Below are 16479 nucleotides of genomic sequence, written 5' to 3' on the forward strand. Positions count from 1 at the left end.
GCCCCCGCCCTCCCCAGCCCGTCCCGCCCCCCGGGGCATCTTCAGCTCCGGCCAGCGCTCGCCGTGGAGTGCCAGGCGCGCGGCTGTGGGCACTGAGCTGCGGGCGCGGGAGGTAAGTGTGGGGCATCCGCTGCCGGAGCGAGTCCGCGCGGTTCTTCTATCTCCGGGACACCCCTCCTCCGTCCCTCCCAAGGAGGGCGGATCCGTGGACTACCCGCAGCAAGACCGCGGGCCCTGTCGCGCCCTCGCCTATCTCTCTGCGTCCCCGTCCCCTAAGGCCCCTCACCCCTCTCCCATCCTCCTCCTTCCCGCTGCCACTGCCTTCCCCAGCTGTTGCAAGGCCAGCTGGTACCTCTGTCTTCCCGCGTCACCGCCCCCTCCCGACTCCTGCTGCATTCTTTGTTCCGGTTTCTCCGCTCTGGCCCGGGAGGCAGGTGGACCTCGGTGGGAAACCTGGGCTCAGCATTAATTCTCTAAGGAGACGTCAGTTCCCTCCAGGAGCACACGTAGAGTTGAGCAAGTTGGGTTAGCTGCTTGTTGCACTGAGGAAGACCTCGCAACGCGGGGAGCGTGGGGCAGGGCGGGGGGTGGGGCAGGGGGATACTCAGTAAGTGGGTGTTAGGAAGGACTTAAAGGATTTGGGCCTGTAGGTGGTTTGAGGGAGAGTGTGAGGAAACAGGACTTTGCTCTGATGGGTGCTGCCAGGAAGTGGGGGCGATTGTATTGAGAACCTTCCCAAATCTTACCGAAAAGGAGGGAAGGCGAAAGCTGTGGTTGGCCAAGAAGCAGCTGTCACTCAGTAGCCGGGGTTGGTGGTGACAGTGGGGGTGCTGAGTCATTTTTGTGGTTTGGACAGTGTTCAGGTTTTGTCTTTGGTCCATCGGGGTTACGAGAGGTCTTGGTTTCGTCTTGCTTTGTCCTGACCAGAGTGGCCTTGGCTGGTGGCGATGTCTGTGATGTTGTGCGTGTTCACCAGGCGAAGGTCGGGCAGAGCCTGGCAACACCGGGGCGGTAGCACCAGGCCGGCCGCTGGATATCGGGGCTGCTTCTTTTCCTCTTTTGTGGGATATGGGGCCAGTGACTTAACACCTTTGAGCTCCACCTTCCACATCTGTAGGCTGCGCACAATGCCCACTCGGGGCTGCTGTGAAGACCGGACAGGGAGTGCATAGAGAGGATTTAGCCCAAGGCCGGGCACACAGTGGGTGCTCGACATAGTTACCCCTCCCCCTCTTAATCTAGTTGGCTTTGGTGTTGAGGGTTCTTCCCTACAACTATTCGAGCAGAAACCCAGTGACCCACCAGTGCTGCTCCCGAGGAGAACTTTGAACTGGGTATGAGGAAGAATGGGGTCCTTTCCAACGCAGACATCATCAACCTGCCACTCTGAGTCAGCCTTAAGGGTAGACACGGCGATCACAGTGTCTTCTCATGCAGCCGTCACCGTGGAAACTGTTTTGAGGGTTCTTTGCTCCCAGGAGCCAGGGGCCCCAGTGGGCCATGTGCTTTTCTGACTTCGAGTTGTCTTACTGTCTCGGTCTCTTCCTCAGAGGTCTCTGGCTCAGGGGTCTGATTCAGGCTTGCATAGCCTTTCCGCACGCACCGTGGCTCTCTGCGTCCCGCTGCGAGCTGGGAAGCCACGCTGGCCGATTGGATTCTGAAGCCGTGTGGGAGAGCCCAGGATGAAGGGCCGCGGGTTTTGGGGCGTGAGTGTGGGTTTTTGGGCTACGTCTCTCCTGAGGCGATTTCCATCTACTTCGAAGTTGGAGCGTTCTGGAAACTTGAATCTGAAGTCTGACTTCTGGTTAACTGAGATATTTTTGTGCTTGTCTGTGTTAGGCAACATGGGTTTTAGATACTTCAGCTGGCCCTGAGCACGTTATTTTATTTTTCCCGGCCAGACAGTCCCTTCAGATGTCTGAGGATGGTCTGGAGCTTATTATATCCCAGTGCCAGACAGGACAAGCTCTACTGCATTAAATTTGGAGCCTCTGACCTGCCTGATTTATTCTATCAACAGTTCCTAGGAATAAAGGAAAAAAGAAACAATAGAAAATGGACCAGGAACACAGTTAAGAAAAAGGAATACGCAAGGCTTTAAACAAAAGATGCTTCAATTATATTAACATGAAACTGTTAATATAATACTGAGATGCCCGTGAGACAGACAAACATACAAAATTTTGAATACACACTGTTGCTGAGACGGATACTTTCATATCTCATTGTTGAGACTGCACAATGGTCCGACCTGTAAATTACAGGTGCTTGTACCCACTCATCTCGCAACCCTTCTTCTGAAACCCCCCCCCTCAGGTGCACTTGCCCATGTGTGAAGAGGACATACATTCAGGAGTGTTCAGTGTGGCATTTTTATAATGACAAAATGTAGAAAGAACCCAAGGACCGGCAACACAGGACAGGGGGAATAAACCATGTCGTGCCCACACGATGGAGCGTTGAGCAGCCATAGCGAAGAAGGTGCTAACAGGGAAAGATCCCCAGGATACAGTGTCACGTGACAGAGAGCAAGGTGCAGACAGTGGGTAGACCCCGTGTTACACATATTTGTATAAAGAAATGTGAGCGTAATGTACCTGAAGGGGCAGGGGTGAAAGGGTACTTGGGCCTGGGTAGGCATGGGGTCTCTAGGTGTACTATCTTTTTTAAAAAATATTTTATTTATTTACTTTTAGAGAAGGGAAGGGAGGGGGAAAGAGAGGAAGAGAAACATCAGTGTGTGGTTGCCTCTCATGTGCCGCCCACTGGGGACCTGGCCTGTAACCCAGGCATGTGCCCTGGCTGGGAATCAAACCAGCGACCCTTTGGTTCACAGTCCAGTGCTCAGTCCAGTGAGCCACACCAGCCAGGGCTGTATTATCTTCTTACGTAGTTTAAATATTTGAGCCATGGAAATATACTATGCATTCAAACACTACTAAAAAAGAAATCTCTAATTTAACTTCACAAGGAGAATATTCTCAGAGTTCCTTGACTGAATAAGCCTCATTCTAACAAAAACCTACAAAGTAACGGCCCCTGTGTTGGGCCAAATGAATCTTGCACCTTACCCTCAAAGCCCGCAGCGGGTGCTGTCTCACTGCCCCCGCCACTGTGCTTCCTCCTGAACTCTCCCTCTCGGCAACTGGCCTCTGGGTCTCATCAGCCAGCCCACGCCCCAGCTACCTACAAGCCACCCCTGGGAGGCCTTTCATCACCACCCTCACATCCAAGCAGATTCTGGGAAACCGCCAGCCCAGTGTCTCTCGCATCCTTTGGCCTCTTGTGCAGTTCGGCATTTGTTGTCTGTCTCTAATCATGTTCCCTTCCGGCGGTTTGCTGTTTTGCTTCCAGAAGGTCTTTTTAAGTGACCACTCTGATCACGTTGCTCCCTACACAACCCCACCCTACCCACGGTTCCTGCTTCCCGGGCCCCCAGCGAGGGTCTTCAGAGCCTCGTTTGTACACACAGACGCAGGGAAAAGCCCCGAGACGGAAAATCTAGCTCTGTGAGCAGAGGGCAGGGGAAGGCAGGAGGAGGAGGCAGGCCCCGCCAGTCTGGCAGTTAACAGAGCTTGTTCAGGGAATCTTACCAGGTGCACTGGGGGTGACTGTAAGTCGAAGTGGTTGTCTTCCGTGTCACTTCACAGATGTCAGAGAATTACACAGGACAGGGCAGTATGGATGGAATGCGGTGGGTCCCAGGTGCGGGAGAATGCCTAACATGCTTGCCTGGGTCAGGACAGGGCTTGTTCCAGGAGCCAGCACCCATGGGTCACGGGAGAGGCACTGGTTCTCCAGTCAGGAGGAAAGCATTGGTCACCATCAGACGGTCCCTGAGGGGGTTTACGGGAAGCATTCTCTGTCTGGGCTGGGTCTAGCTCATGGGTACAGCAGCGGTCATGTCAGGGAAGGTCTGTCCTCCCCCGACCAGAACTGAGGGCCCCCTGTCCTTGTCCTTCACCCTCTCCTACTCCAGAACCCCGCATCGGGTGCAGGAGCCAGTCCCAGGGCCTGAAAACCATGCCAGGTCTGTCAAGGAAATGGCGATGGGCAGCTGAACACAAAACAATGTCTCCTGGACGTGACAAGGTTGCTGGTCACAGTGTCCCCCACCCCCACCCCCTCCTGCCAGCGCTAGGCTTTGAGAATTGCTGCTCATTCGCTAGTGCATCCCCATGGTGCTCTTTGCCTACTTACTGCCACTTAGCCCACAAAAAGCAGCTCCGACACCACCTACTTCAGGACAACTTCTGTGAGCCTCTGCTTCTCTCTAATTGGATTTAGATGCTTTTCTTTTCATTCATTCCTGGTAGCGACCTGTGCCCATATCTAAGTAAAACCTAGCTACTTATTTTTCCATCTGGTTACTAAGGAGAGGAACTACTTAATGCCTCTGTATCCTAAGTGCTTGAACGTGGCACCTGGGTATAGTAGGCACTTATGAATAATTAATGAATGATTCATAAATGTTTCGATGAATGAATAAATGGGCGATCCATTGCATGGAAGGTCCTTAATGCTTAGTATAGTGAGAGATCAGTGACTTGGAGATGAGAACCTGGTTTTTCATCTTTGCAGTGTTCTCTGTTTACCAGGAAGGAACTTTCTGCATGTTTTAGAATCCCTTCCCTAAATGTTCATTCTTGTTCATGTACAAGAACAGGATTAGGGAGCTAACTCTGTCTCTGAGCAGAGTTCTTCAGAGACAAACTAGTGGCGGGTAAGAGAAGTGTTTTCTGATTCTCTGGAGGAGATTCTCGTTAAAGGAAGTGGGTTAATTAGTTCATGTCTAAGATTACTCCCAGGTCCCACATTCTATGATTTTCTTATCTCTGTGACTGCCAGATACCAGGGTGCAAATACAAATAAAGCACAGTTCTTGTCCCTGGGACATTTTAACCTTTGGCCATGGATAGTTGTTTAAAAATCTGACTTCAGGACATCCGGCCAAGATGGAGGCGTAGGTAGTAGACACACTGCGCCTCCTCGCACAACCAAAAGAAAGACAACAACAATTTTAAAACAAAAAACAACCAGAACTGACAGAAGATTGAACTGTGTGGAAGTCTGACAACCAAGGAGTTAAAGAAGAAACATTCATTCAGACTGGTAGGGAGGGTGGAGTCGGGCAGCGGAGAGAACGCAGGCAAAGTGGTGGCTGAGTGGGTGGCCCCACAGTCATGCGCAGATAAACCAGGCAAAGCTGGGGAGTGGGATGAACTGCGCAACCCAGGGCCCCAGCTCAGGGAAATAGAGCCTCAAACCACTGATTGAAAACACCTGTGTGGGCTGAGGCACTGGGAGAAACTCCCAGCCTCACAGGAGGGTTCGTTGGAGAGACCCACAGGGTCCTAGAATGTACACAAACCCCACCCACCCAGGAATCAGCACCAGAAGGGCCCAGTTTGCTTGTGGGAAGTGGGGGAAGTGACTGAAATCCGGCCGAGAGCAGAGCAAGCACCATCGTTCCTTCTCGGACCCCTCCCCCACATACAGCATCACAACACAGCCACTCGGGTTGCCCCACCCTGGTGAACACCTAAAGCCCTGCCCCTCATACGTAACAGGCGTGTCAAGACAAAAAAAAAAAAAAATGGCCCAAATGGAAGAACACAATAAAGCTCCAGAAAAAATACAACTAAGCAATGAAGAGGTAGCCAACTATCAGATGCACAATTCAAAACACTGGTAATCAGGATGCTCACAGAATCAGTTGAATTTGGTCGCAAGTTAGATGAAAAAGTGAAGGCTATGCTAAGTGAAATAAAGGAAAATGCACAGGGAACCAATAGTGATGGGAAGGAAACTGGGACTCAGATTAATGGTGCAGACCAGAAGGAAGAAAAACATCCAATCAGAAAAGAATGAAGAAATAAGAATTCAAAAAAATGAGGAGAGGCTTAGGAACCTCCAGAACATCTTTAAATGTTCCAACATCTGAATCATAGGGGTGCCATAAGGAGAAGAGGAAGAGCAACAAGTGGAAAAGTTATTTGAACAAGGAGAACTTCCCCAATCTGGCAAAGGAAATAGACTTCCAGAAAGTCCAGGCAGCTCGGAGAGTCCCAAAGAAGTTGGACCCAAGGAGGAACACACCAAGGCACATCATAATTACATTAGCCAAGATTAAAGAGAAGGAGAGAATCTTAAAAGCAGCAAAGAGGAGGAGACAGTTACCTACAAAGGAGTTCCCATAAGACTGTCAGCTGATTTCTCAAGAGACCTTGCAGGCAAGAAAAGGCTGGAAAGAAATATTCCAAGTCATGAAAGGCAAGGACCTACATCCAAGATTACTCTATCCAGCAAAGCTTTCATTTAGAATGGAAGGGCAGATAAAGTGCTTCTCAGATAAGGTCAAGTTAAAGGAGTTCATCATCACCAAGCCCTTATTATATTATATGAAATGTTAAAGGGATTCATCTAAGAAAAAGAAGATAAAAAACATGTAGAGTAAAATGACAGCAAACTCACAATTATTAACAACCATACCTAAAACAAAAACAAAAACAAAAACAGACTAAGCAAACAACTAGAACAGGAACAGAACCACAGAAATGGAGATCACATGGAGGGTTAGGGACATGGGAGTGGGAGGAGGACAGAGGGGGGAAAAGGTACAGAGAATAAGTAGCATAGATGGTGGGTAGAAAATAGACAGGGGGAGGGTAAGAATAGTATGGGAAATGTAGAAGCCAAAGAACTTATATGTATGACACATGGACATAAACTAAAGGAAGGGAGTGTGGGTGGGAGGGGGTGTGCAAGGTAAAGGGAAGTGAAGGGGGAAAATGGGACAACTGTAATAGCATAATCAATAAAATATATTTTTAAAAATCTTACTTCAGTTTTTGCTTTTTAAAGAATGCTTACATATGTGTGTACATGTGTACTGTGAATTGTTAATAACCATTGCTCATGTTTATATTACAGTATTTTAAAAATTTTATCTGTAAAAATTTTTCATAAAGTATTCTAGTTCTTTGTTATAAAACAAGTATTTTTTTCAGTTTTCCATTTGTCTTTCTCCTTTTAAAATTGTACTGATATTTGTCTGTATTTCTTTCTAGTATGTTTATGGTTTTATTTTTTCCTCAAACCCCCCCCACCCCCCCATAATCCACTGAGAATTTGCTCTGTGTATGGCAGGAGCTTGGGATGTGAATATGTTTTCCCAGATGATTAGCCCGTGGTTCTAGCCACAGGCTAGATTGAATGATCTATAATTCCTTCACTGAATACAGTCCTTTCACATCTTGCAATGTGTCTCTTCATTATTCCTCCAGCTGAAGAGTGACTGGGACTTCATTTCTGAGTTAAAAAGTGATAGCTAGTTCCTTGCCATTCACGAACAGAGGAATCGCAGAGTGCCGAGACAAAGCACATTTGAGTCTTCAGGGAAGTGGTCATAAGTAAGACACAACTTGGGGTAGTCAGCGTGTTGTTCAAACACTTTCAGGTCTCTGGCTTCCACATAGTCGGTGTGGGATTGTCCTTCCAGACCATTATGATCGGCTGAGGCCATGTGACTAGTTCTAACAAACCGTGTGCGCACATGATGTGTGTCAGTCTGGGGCCAGAGCGTTGCACTGCTGGTGTGAGGCTTTCCTGAACTCTCCTTCCAGTTGGGCGATGTCTAATGATGCTCAAGATGAGGCTGCCCCTCAGTCTGGATCCCTCAGGGACTATGATGGCAAAGTCTCTCGTCCTCCTCTGTCGGATGCGTAGGGCAAGAAATAAACACTCCTCTGTTGTTGGAAGCCACTAAGGCTTAGAAATTATTTGTTACTGAAGCATAACCTCACCTCTCCTGACTTATGTACATATTCCCTTTCGGTATTTCAGTTTGATTTTTTTTTTTTTTTGTCATCTACTGAGCTCAAGCTAGTGGTTTTTCTAGAGAGAAGCTATTTTTTCATGTATACTGATGAACGCTACTGAGAAATCAGATAATTTTAGAAAAAAGTCACGAAATAATAACTTGTCTAATTTGGGAGTAACATTATTTTTCCAGGTAACCTGGAGTTCTCAACATGTTTGCCAAGGCAACAAAGAATTTCCTCAAAGAAGTTGACGACGGAGGAAACCTTATCGCAGTGTCAAGCCTGAATGACTCCGATAAGCTACAGCTTCTAAGTCTGGTGGTCAAAAAAAACAGGTTCTGGTGCTGGCAGAAACCCAAATACCAGTTTTTATCCGTCACCCTAGGAGATGTGCTAACAGAAAGCCAATGTCTGAGTCCAGGTATGTTTCTTTCTCTTCTATTTTAGAGTTAGTCCCAGAACAGAAGATGATGATTCTTCTAGACACATGTTGTGCTGAGTAATTAGATGGTGATAACTTGTGATTTCTCCTGTTTCTTTGCCTGCGGTCTTAGAAACCCATCTTTTCTTCAAATGACAAAATTCTGCCAAACTGACACAAAGGGATATAGCTTAATTTGAAACAAAAATAACAGTGCAGCTCTGGTGTAAGAGTAAGACATGCCCTTTGTAGATGCCTCAGCCACTCAACATATGTGGGATGGATCTGCCACCCAAAATTTGGTTTGGTGTTGAGGTTGATGATGCCACCTACCCACCAGATGGGTGTGAAATTTTATTACTCATATCATGAATGGGCATGGCAGGCTCCCAAGCTGGCCCAGAAATAGCTAGAGAGTGGGGGGATAGGAGATGGAGTCAGCTTTTATTGTGAAGAGGAGGTGGGTGGGGCTTCTAAGGTTGGAACTTCCTGCTGGGACCAATGGAGGGAGCACCTCAAGTCTCTCACCGGCCAGCCCAGGTGTGTAACAGGAAAGGAAGAGAAAGTTGTCAGCAGTAAACATAAAAAATGGAGTCAGCCCTGGCTGGCGTAGCTCAGTGGATTGAGCTTGGGCTGCAAACCAAAGTGTCGCAGGTTCGATTCCCAGTCAGGGCACATGCCCAGGTTGCAGGCCATGGCCCCCAGCAACTGCACATTGATGTTTCTCTCTCTCTCTCTTAAAAAACAAACAAACAAAAAAACAAAACAAAAAAAATGGAGTCAGACTTTGTATCATTGTCGAGTATTTATAAAATGTAGAAAGGCATGAAAATAAACCAACAAAAATTCTACCATCAAGTATTAATTCCCATTAACTTCTGGATTGTAGTCTTTTTTTCCCTATACATCTAATTTTGTAATAGAAAAATTGGAAACATTACATATAATTGTTGTATACTCCTTATTTTTTATTTAATCTTATATAAATTTTCCTTCATAGGTTTAAATATTTTAAAACACTGTTTTCAACAAACCCATAATATTCCCTTTTGTGTTTCTACTTTATTTGCTTAACCATTTTTCATTTGGTGTTTAATAAATAAGCCTACAATGAACATTTTGATCTGAATCTATGCTGTTGTTGTTTTTCTTTAAGCAATTGCTTTAGCATAGATTCTTTTTAAAATTTTATTTATTTTTAGAGAGAGAGGAAGAGAAGGAGAAAGAGAGGGAGAGAAACATCAATGTGTGGTTGTCCCTTACATGCCCCCACTGAGGACCTGGCTCACAACCCAGGCATGTGCCCTGACTGGGAATCAAACCAGCAACCCTTTGGTTCACAGGCCTGAGCTTAATCCACCAAGCTATACCAGCCCATGTTTTAGCATAGATTCTTAAAGACAGAATTAAGGGACCAGAGATTGGGAGCTTTTGAAGCCTTTTGGTGCTCAGTGCTACACCACGTTTCAAACACAGGGATATGTGAAAGTATCATCAGCACTTACTATTGGACTCAACGTTGTCCGAGTCCTGTTCTATTTTGCAATTAGTTCCAAAGTTCTCCAATGCTGTGAGTGCAGCTCTGTATTAAAGGGGAGAAGAGAAAGAGGAGAAAATTTGAGTTGACAAATAATCTCTACTTTCTTCCGGCCCAGTTTCCAGCCAGTGCTTTCTTCAACCAGGCTCATTATCAGAGCTGTCAAGTGATGATATGCATTTTATATAGTCTCCCCGTGCCTGGGATTTCTGGTAGAACTTCTACTGAGGGGCAAGAGAGAAAATCACAGAATAGACCATAGATGCCCGAGTAGCTAGAACCCTACTGTTCTGTGCTGCTGAAGTGCCTCCTTTGTGGTGGCCTGAAAATTCATGAAGACGCACGTTAGGCAGCTGAAGAAGTCTCAGATATGCTAATCATCTAAGGCCAGGGCTCACCCTTGGTTCTGTGTCCTGTTGGTGTTGGGGCTGTGATGAGAGATGCCCTCTGCCTTGTCTACAAACGGGTCCCGGATGCTTCCCCCTGCAGTATTTCTTGTCACTCACACCAGCACTGGAGTGTTTGTATTCCCCGGGGATGTGGTGGTTGGAGGCGTGGCCACCTGGTGGCTGTCCCGGCGGTGGCCTGTTGGCCTCCTCACCCCTTCCCTTCCACCAGGAGCAGTAGAGGACTCGAGGCAGAAGTGTGCACAAGTGGCATCTTTTTGGAGGTGCATGTAAAGGGGATTTCGGACACATAGACAGTCTTGGCTGTCCTAGGGACAGAGTTTCCAGGGGTGGTGATAACCTGAATGAGACCAGAACTGTGATCGGCAGATAGAATTTCTGTCTGTGTAGCACCTTGTACAATCGAGGACTGTCCTGTTTATTAGAAATGACGTTGTTTCGGCCCTAAGCCTAGTGGATAGACTGAGCACCTGCCATGTGGCAGGCAGTGCTTTACAGGCTTCGCACACAGGGACTTGAAGCAGAGTCCGTCAGGTAGGCATTGTTAATTTCCTCCAAACTGCGCATGACAAACCTGAGGTTCAGGGAGATGAACACTGCCCAGGGTACCCCGATAGGGATATTAGTGATACGGTCTGAGCTCTTACACCTGCTCTGTGCGGCTGCCCACAGCACTTCCCGGAGTATCTGTATCCCACAAGACGTGAACAGAAGAAGATTTTGAACCAGGGGTATTCTCACAGGCTTCCTACTTTTCGTGGTGGAGGAGATGCTTCTCTACTTTGTAAATGCCAGAGATAACGAAGGGTGATTAATCATCACTACCCCTGGCTGAGGAGTGGGTGTTCTTGATTGGAGTGAAAGACATACGGGTGCTGGGGGTGGATGGAAGAACGACGGCTTTGAGACTCCATGAGGATCTGAGTCTTTTATGAAGTGCCACCAGGACCCAGGAGAGCCTTGGGTCGGGGAAATGGAAAAAGCCAAGTGTGAAGTTCGTAAGAGATTCTCGATGTATGTTAAGGAACGATGAGGGCTAAGACTAGTTTGTTTGGTGGTATTCGATTGGACTAAAAGTCTACGCAGCAGAAATCTGGAGATTGGCAGCTGAGGTATGAGATCATCAGGCATTTATCTTTAGTGTTCAGATAAGGAGGGCGGATCTCCAAGGCAGTCCGTAGCAATCACCTGGATGTGGCCATGAGAGGAGCATGGCAGCTCCCAGGAGACCTGATTGAAGCTGCACGCCAAGGGGTGCGGTGGGGGGGGCATCTTCCTTAGTGTCTGGGGAGCCAGGAAGGGAGGCTGGCGGGTGAGGGCTTGTGTGTTCCAGGGCAGGTTTGAGGGAGGGAGGCAGAGAGGGCGTGCCCGCTCCCTAGTGCACAGGTGGAGATAAAGAACTGCGTGACCAGGGCGTGAGTGAGTAACGGGGTAGAGGTCAGATACAAACAAATGAGCCTGGGGAGGGAATTATTTGCGGAGATGGTAATGAAGGCCAAGAGAATGATCCCCAAGATGGGCGGGTGGGAAGGGAAGATCCCCAAGGATAAGTCCAGGTAGCCAAACTGCCAGACACTGCGTAGGGCGGGCCACTCAAGGGTGTGTCCGGGGCTGGGCCCGCGTGTTTTCTCTGTTTTCATATCTTCTCCCTCTGGCCACTTCACCCTGGAAAGGCGCACATTTAAAATGTTCTGCTTCTTCACCAGGATAGTGGTTAAATTGGCGCTTACTTTAAAAATAGTCAATAAATTCCACAGATATAATATGTGTACTTGGTTATACGTGTATGGATTGGAATTAAAACACACACACACACAAATTCAGAAAAGCACTCAGCGGAGCCCCCAGCCATCCATCCCTGCCAGCTCCCAGGCGGCGCCCAGGTGTGCCGGCGCCTTTTCCTTGTGCGCACACAGCCAGCTCCGCGGCCACCTTTCCATTTTGGGTGCAAGCCCCGTGTCTCCCACGGGACTGGAAAGCTGGGTGACCTAAGGCCCAGAGGGGGCCATGTGGTCATCAGATTCCCTTGCCTGTTTCATCCGCCCCAGTGGTCGTGGAGTCGGACTTTGTGAAGTACGAGGGCAAGTCTGAGAACCACGTGAGCGGGAACGTCGAGACGGCCCTGGGGAGGGTGACGCTGACCGCCGGCGGCAAAGGCCTGGTGGAGAGTCAGTCTTCGTTCGGGACCCTGAGGAAGCAGGAGGCGGACCTGCAGCAGCTCCTCAGAGACGCCGCGGAGAGGTGAGGAGGCTTTTCCTCGGCACGTGGGATCTTGACGCATCTCAGATTTAAAGTCTGATCTTTGTTTTTTTGGTAAAAGGGTGACCAGTGGAAACTTGGCAAATCGATAAACGTTATGGAATGCGTATTACACTGAAACTTAAAATTTCAAATTTTTTTCAATTACAGTTGACATACAATATTATTTGTTTTAGGTGTACTATATGGTGATTAGACATTTATATGGTTACAAAATGAGCCCCCCGATGAGTGTGGTACCCATCTGACACCATACATAGTTATGGTATGACTGGGTATATTCCCTATGCTGTACTTTACATCTCTGTGACTGTTTTTGTTTTGTTTTGCTTTGTGTTTTTGACTAGCATTTTGTATATCTTCTTCACCCAGCCCTTCAACCCCTTCCCATCTGGCAACCATTAATTTGTCTCCATGCCTTATGAGTTTGTTTCTGTTTTGCTTGTTCATTTATTTTGTTTTTTTTTTAGATTCCACATGTAAGTGAAATTATATGCCATTTGTCTTCTTTGTTTGCCTTATTTCATTCAGTATAATATCCTCTAGGTTCATCCATGTTGTTGCAAATGGCAGGATTCCATTCTTTTTTATGGCTGAGTTATATGGGTATATATCTCAGCCATAAAGGTATATATGTGTCATCTGTACATACACACACACCCCACTTCTTTCTTATCTGTTCATCTGCCCATGGACACTAAGATTGCTTCCATATCTTGGATCTTTATAAATAACGCTGCAATGAACACAGGGGTGCATATGTCTTTTCTAATTAGTGTTTTGGACTTCTCCAGAGAAAGAGCCAGAAGTGGAATTGCTGGGTCATACAGTAGTTCTATTTTTAATTTCTTGAGGAACCTCCATGCTGCTTTGCACCAGCCTGCGTTACCCCCAACACTGGGCGAGGGCTCCCCTTTCTCCACATCCTCGCCGCACATGTGTGCCGGTTTATGGGTGGTGGGCATCCTGACAGGTGTGAGGTGATATCGGATTACGGTTTTCCTTTGCATTTTTGTGATGATTGGTGATTTTGAGCTTTTTTTCACCTGTCCACTGGCCATGTGTGTGTCCTCTTTGGAGAAATGTCTGTTTAGGTCCTCTGCCTATTTTTTAATTGGGTTATTTTTGGGTGCTAAGTTGTATAAGTTACTTACATATTTTGGGTAGCAACTCCTTATTGGATGTATCATTGGTGGAATTATTCTCCCGTTTAGTAGGTTTTTTACTTGTTTTTTTTTTTAACCTGAAAATAAATTTCACTGGGCATCCTGCGTTTTTGTTAGCTAGGTCTGGCGAATAAAGGGGAAGTGGGACCAGAGGGTGTGAGTGTGCAGGGGTCTCTGTCCCCTTCGCCTTCAGACTGCCCTGTCCAGCCTGACCCTGTGTTGCAGTCTTGTAATTTCTGCTTCAAGAGCCACAGTGTGGCAATGCTCTACAATCCCATTTCCCAATGCAGTTAGTTGTTCAGATGCTCCTTCTGATTCAGGTGGAGAAGGCGGTGCCAATGGGAAGCATATGGGGAGAAGTCAGGGAGCCAAGCTGGGAGGAGACATTCTGCAGAGAAAGACGCCAGGGCTGGCAGTTATGAGTGGGGACACGGGTGTCCGCTGAGCACCTACTGTGTGCTGGGCACTTTATAGGCATTAACTCACTCACTCTGCACTGTGTCACTTTTAGTTGTGAGAATCTAAATTCAGTGAGGGGAAGTAGCTTGTGCTCAGCCCCAGAGCCTGATGTGGGTGCCGGAGCTGGGGTTCAACCCAGGATTTCCTGGCTCTAAAACTCCTGTTCTTTCTCCTAAGTCACACTTGAAGCAACGGTGCGGTAAAGATATTGGCCAAGGAGAACATAGTGAACATGACAAGAGGGGACAGAAAGACAGAGGCATGAATCTGGTCCCAGAGAGGCTGCCAGGCGGGTGCACAGCGCATTGGGCGTCATGCTGAGCAAGGCCACGCGGGTGGGTAGGTCTGCTAACCTGCAGGAGTCCACACACACGGGGATGAGACCACCTCGGGAGGGTTTCCAGAAATGCTGTTTATTGTAGGGATGGCCGGGGCAGGGGGAGGGGGGACGGAGACACCGGGGACACATTTAAAGGCTAGGAATGGAAGACATGTCTCATCGCAGTCACCTCTTCTTTGTTCTGCTGCTGAGCGGTAACAGGGCGCTCCCAGGGAGGGTGGGGAGGGTGACTCTGTGGACCAAGGGACAGAGGGGTGTAGGGCTGCCATTCCTGCTGCTCTGCTGGGGTCATAGCCTCTTATCTGCACCATCGGCCTGTCTGTGGACGCCCGCAGGCAGGGTCATCAGATTGCTGAGACGCTGTGCACACACGCATGGCCTTGGGAGTGGCAGTTAGTAATGCATAAGTGCTGTACGTTCTCGAGGGCTTATTTGCAGCCAGTTATTTTTATTTCAGGTCATTTAGATAAGTTGTCATCTGTATACAAGTTGTATTAGCCCTCGGATTTCAGAGTGTTAGCTTTATTGTCCACGAGATATGTGCACATCTCAAAACCAAGCTTCACCTGTCCTAGACGCAGCAAGTGCGTGTGTATGTAACTCCCACCTGGCGTCGCTGGCACGCAGGCACCCCACAGGAATTAGCCTTCCAGACACCCGGAGCGGGCGCCTTTGAACGGGAGTGCTGTGTTGGTCTTAAAACGCTCTGGAAGGAAAGCATGCTAAGAGAGATCAAGTAATTCTCCTCTTTAAAAAAGAAGAACACATTTATTGAGACCATTTTTAAAATATCTTTTTTTAAAAAAAAATCTTACCTGAGGATATCAAACCAGAGACCTATGCATGTGCGCTGACCAGAACGCAAACCCAGAGCCTTTGGGTGTACGGGATGACACTCCGGCCAGCCGAGCTTTTGTAATGACTCACGTTCACAGTTGGTTGGGTTTTTTTCCCAAGATTTTATTTGAGGGGAAGGGAGGGAGAAAGAGAGGCAGAGAAACATCATTGTGTGGTTGTTTCTCATGTGCCCCCAACTGGGGACCTGGCCCACAACCCAGGCATGTGCCCTGGCTGGGCATTGAACCAGCGACCCTTTGGTTGACAGGCCCACACTCAATCCACTGAGCTACACCAGCCAGGGCTCATGGTTTGTTCTTAAGATCCAGTATTATCCTGTAATAAGTGCTTTAGTTTTTTTCTGCCTGTCTTCCATTGTCAGTGGTCATGCGTCACTGCCTTAAGACTACTCACCACACTCACCCCATCTCTGCCACTATTACTTGCTTCTAATCTCCTGGGGTCTGGGGAAGTTTATTCCTGGTTAAGTAATTTCTGTAGGCTTGGTATGTTACTTCCACCCTGGCCTCCACTCCGCCCCTGGCCTCCACTCCCGCCCCTGCAGGAGAAGGAGCTGCACTAGAGGGTCTCTGAGGGTTTTCTCCCGGCTGAAATGTCAGCTCCTTCCCTTTGTATTCAGGGCTTGATTCCAGCCGGCTTCGGAGAGGGTGCCATCGTGGGCTTTGCTGGCTGTTTCGGGGTTGAGGTGGGTCTTAGTCAATGGGCAGATTTCACTCTCATTCTTTGTCGTAATGTAAAGCAAATTTTGCTAAAGCCGCTCACATTTTTCTATGACTACGTGATGATGAGAAGCTTGGTTCTTTATGGAGGACATTTTGCAAGCAATGGTATGGCCATGATAAACTTTCATAATTATTTAAAGTATTTAAAAATGAAATTCCAAGCCTTCTGTCCAAATAGTTCCAAATTCCATGAGTTGTACACACAGAAAAATGTTAGGTGTTGCCGCTTTCCAGGGCCTCCCTTTGACCTCCCTACAGCCGTGACCGTGGCCTCAGGAGTCTGTCTCCAAGCCCATCACTCCTCACGTTAGGCAGGTGTTTCTGAGGGGAGGGGTTTGAGGGCCTGTCTTTCTTGACAAAAACCCATCCAATGAGGTGGGAGCTGGTCTTCTTTTCTGCTTGATAAATTGCCCTGTGGCCAGCAGAGGGTTTGAAAATCATTCCATTTGTCTTCGTGTTCAACTCAGTGCTGGCACCATTAGTCTTA

At 47.9% G+C, this 16479-nt stretch overlaps 1 protein-coding gene across 1 annotated transcript in view; it reads left to right on the forward strand.

Annotated features, from left to right (window-relative positions):
* Positions 1-16479, forward strand: part of GSDME (gasdermin E) — a 47575-nt gene continuing 31096 nt past the window's right edge. The window contains exons 1-3 of the mRNA XM_028525947.2: positions 1-112; positions 8015-8244; positions 12237-12429. Of these exons, the coding sequence (XP_028381748.1) occupies positions 8034-8244; positions 12237-12429 (404 nt within the window). The 5' untranslated portion in view covers positions 1-112; positions 8015-8033. The remainder of the gene's footprint in view (positions 113-8014; positions 8245-12236; positions 12430-16479) is intronic.

The sequence above is a fragment of the Phyllostomus discolor genome, chromosome 10, assembly GCF_004126475.2.
Source record: "Phyllostomus discolor isolate MPI-MPIP mPhyDis1 chromosome 10, mPhyDis1.pri.v3, whole genome shotgun sequence".
NCBI lineage: Eukaryota > Metazoa > Chordata > Mammalia > Chiroptera > Phyllostomidae > Phyllostomus > Phyllostomus discolor.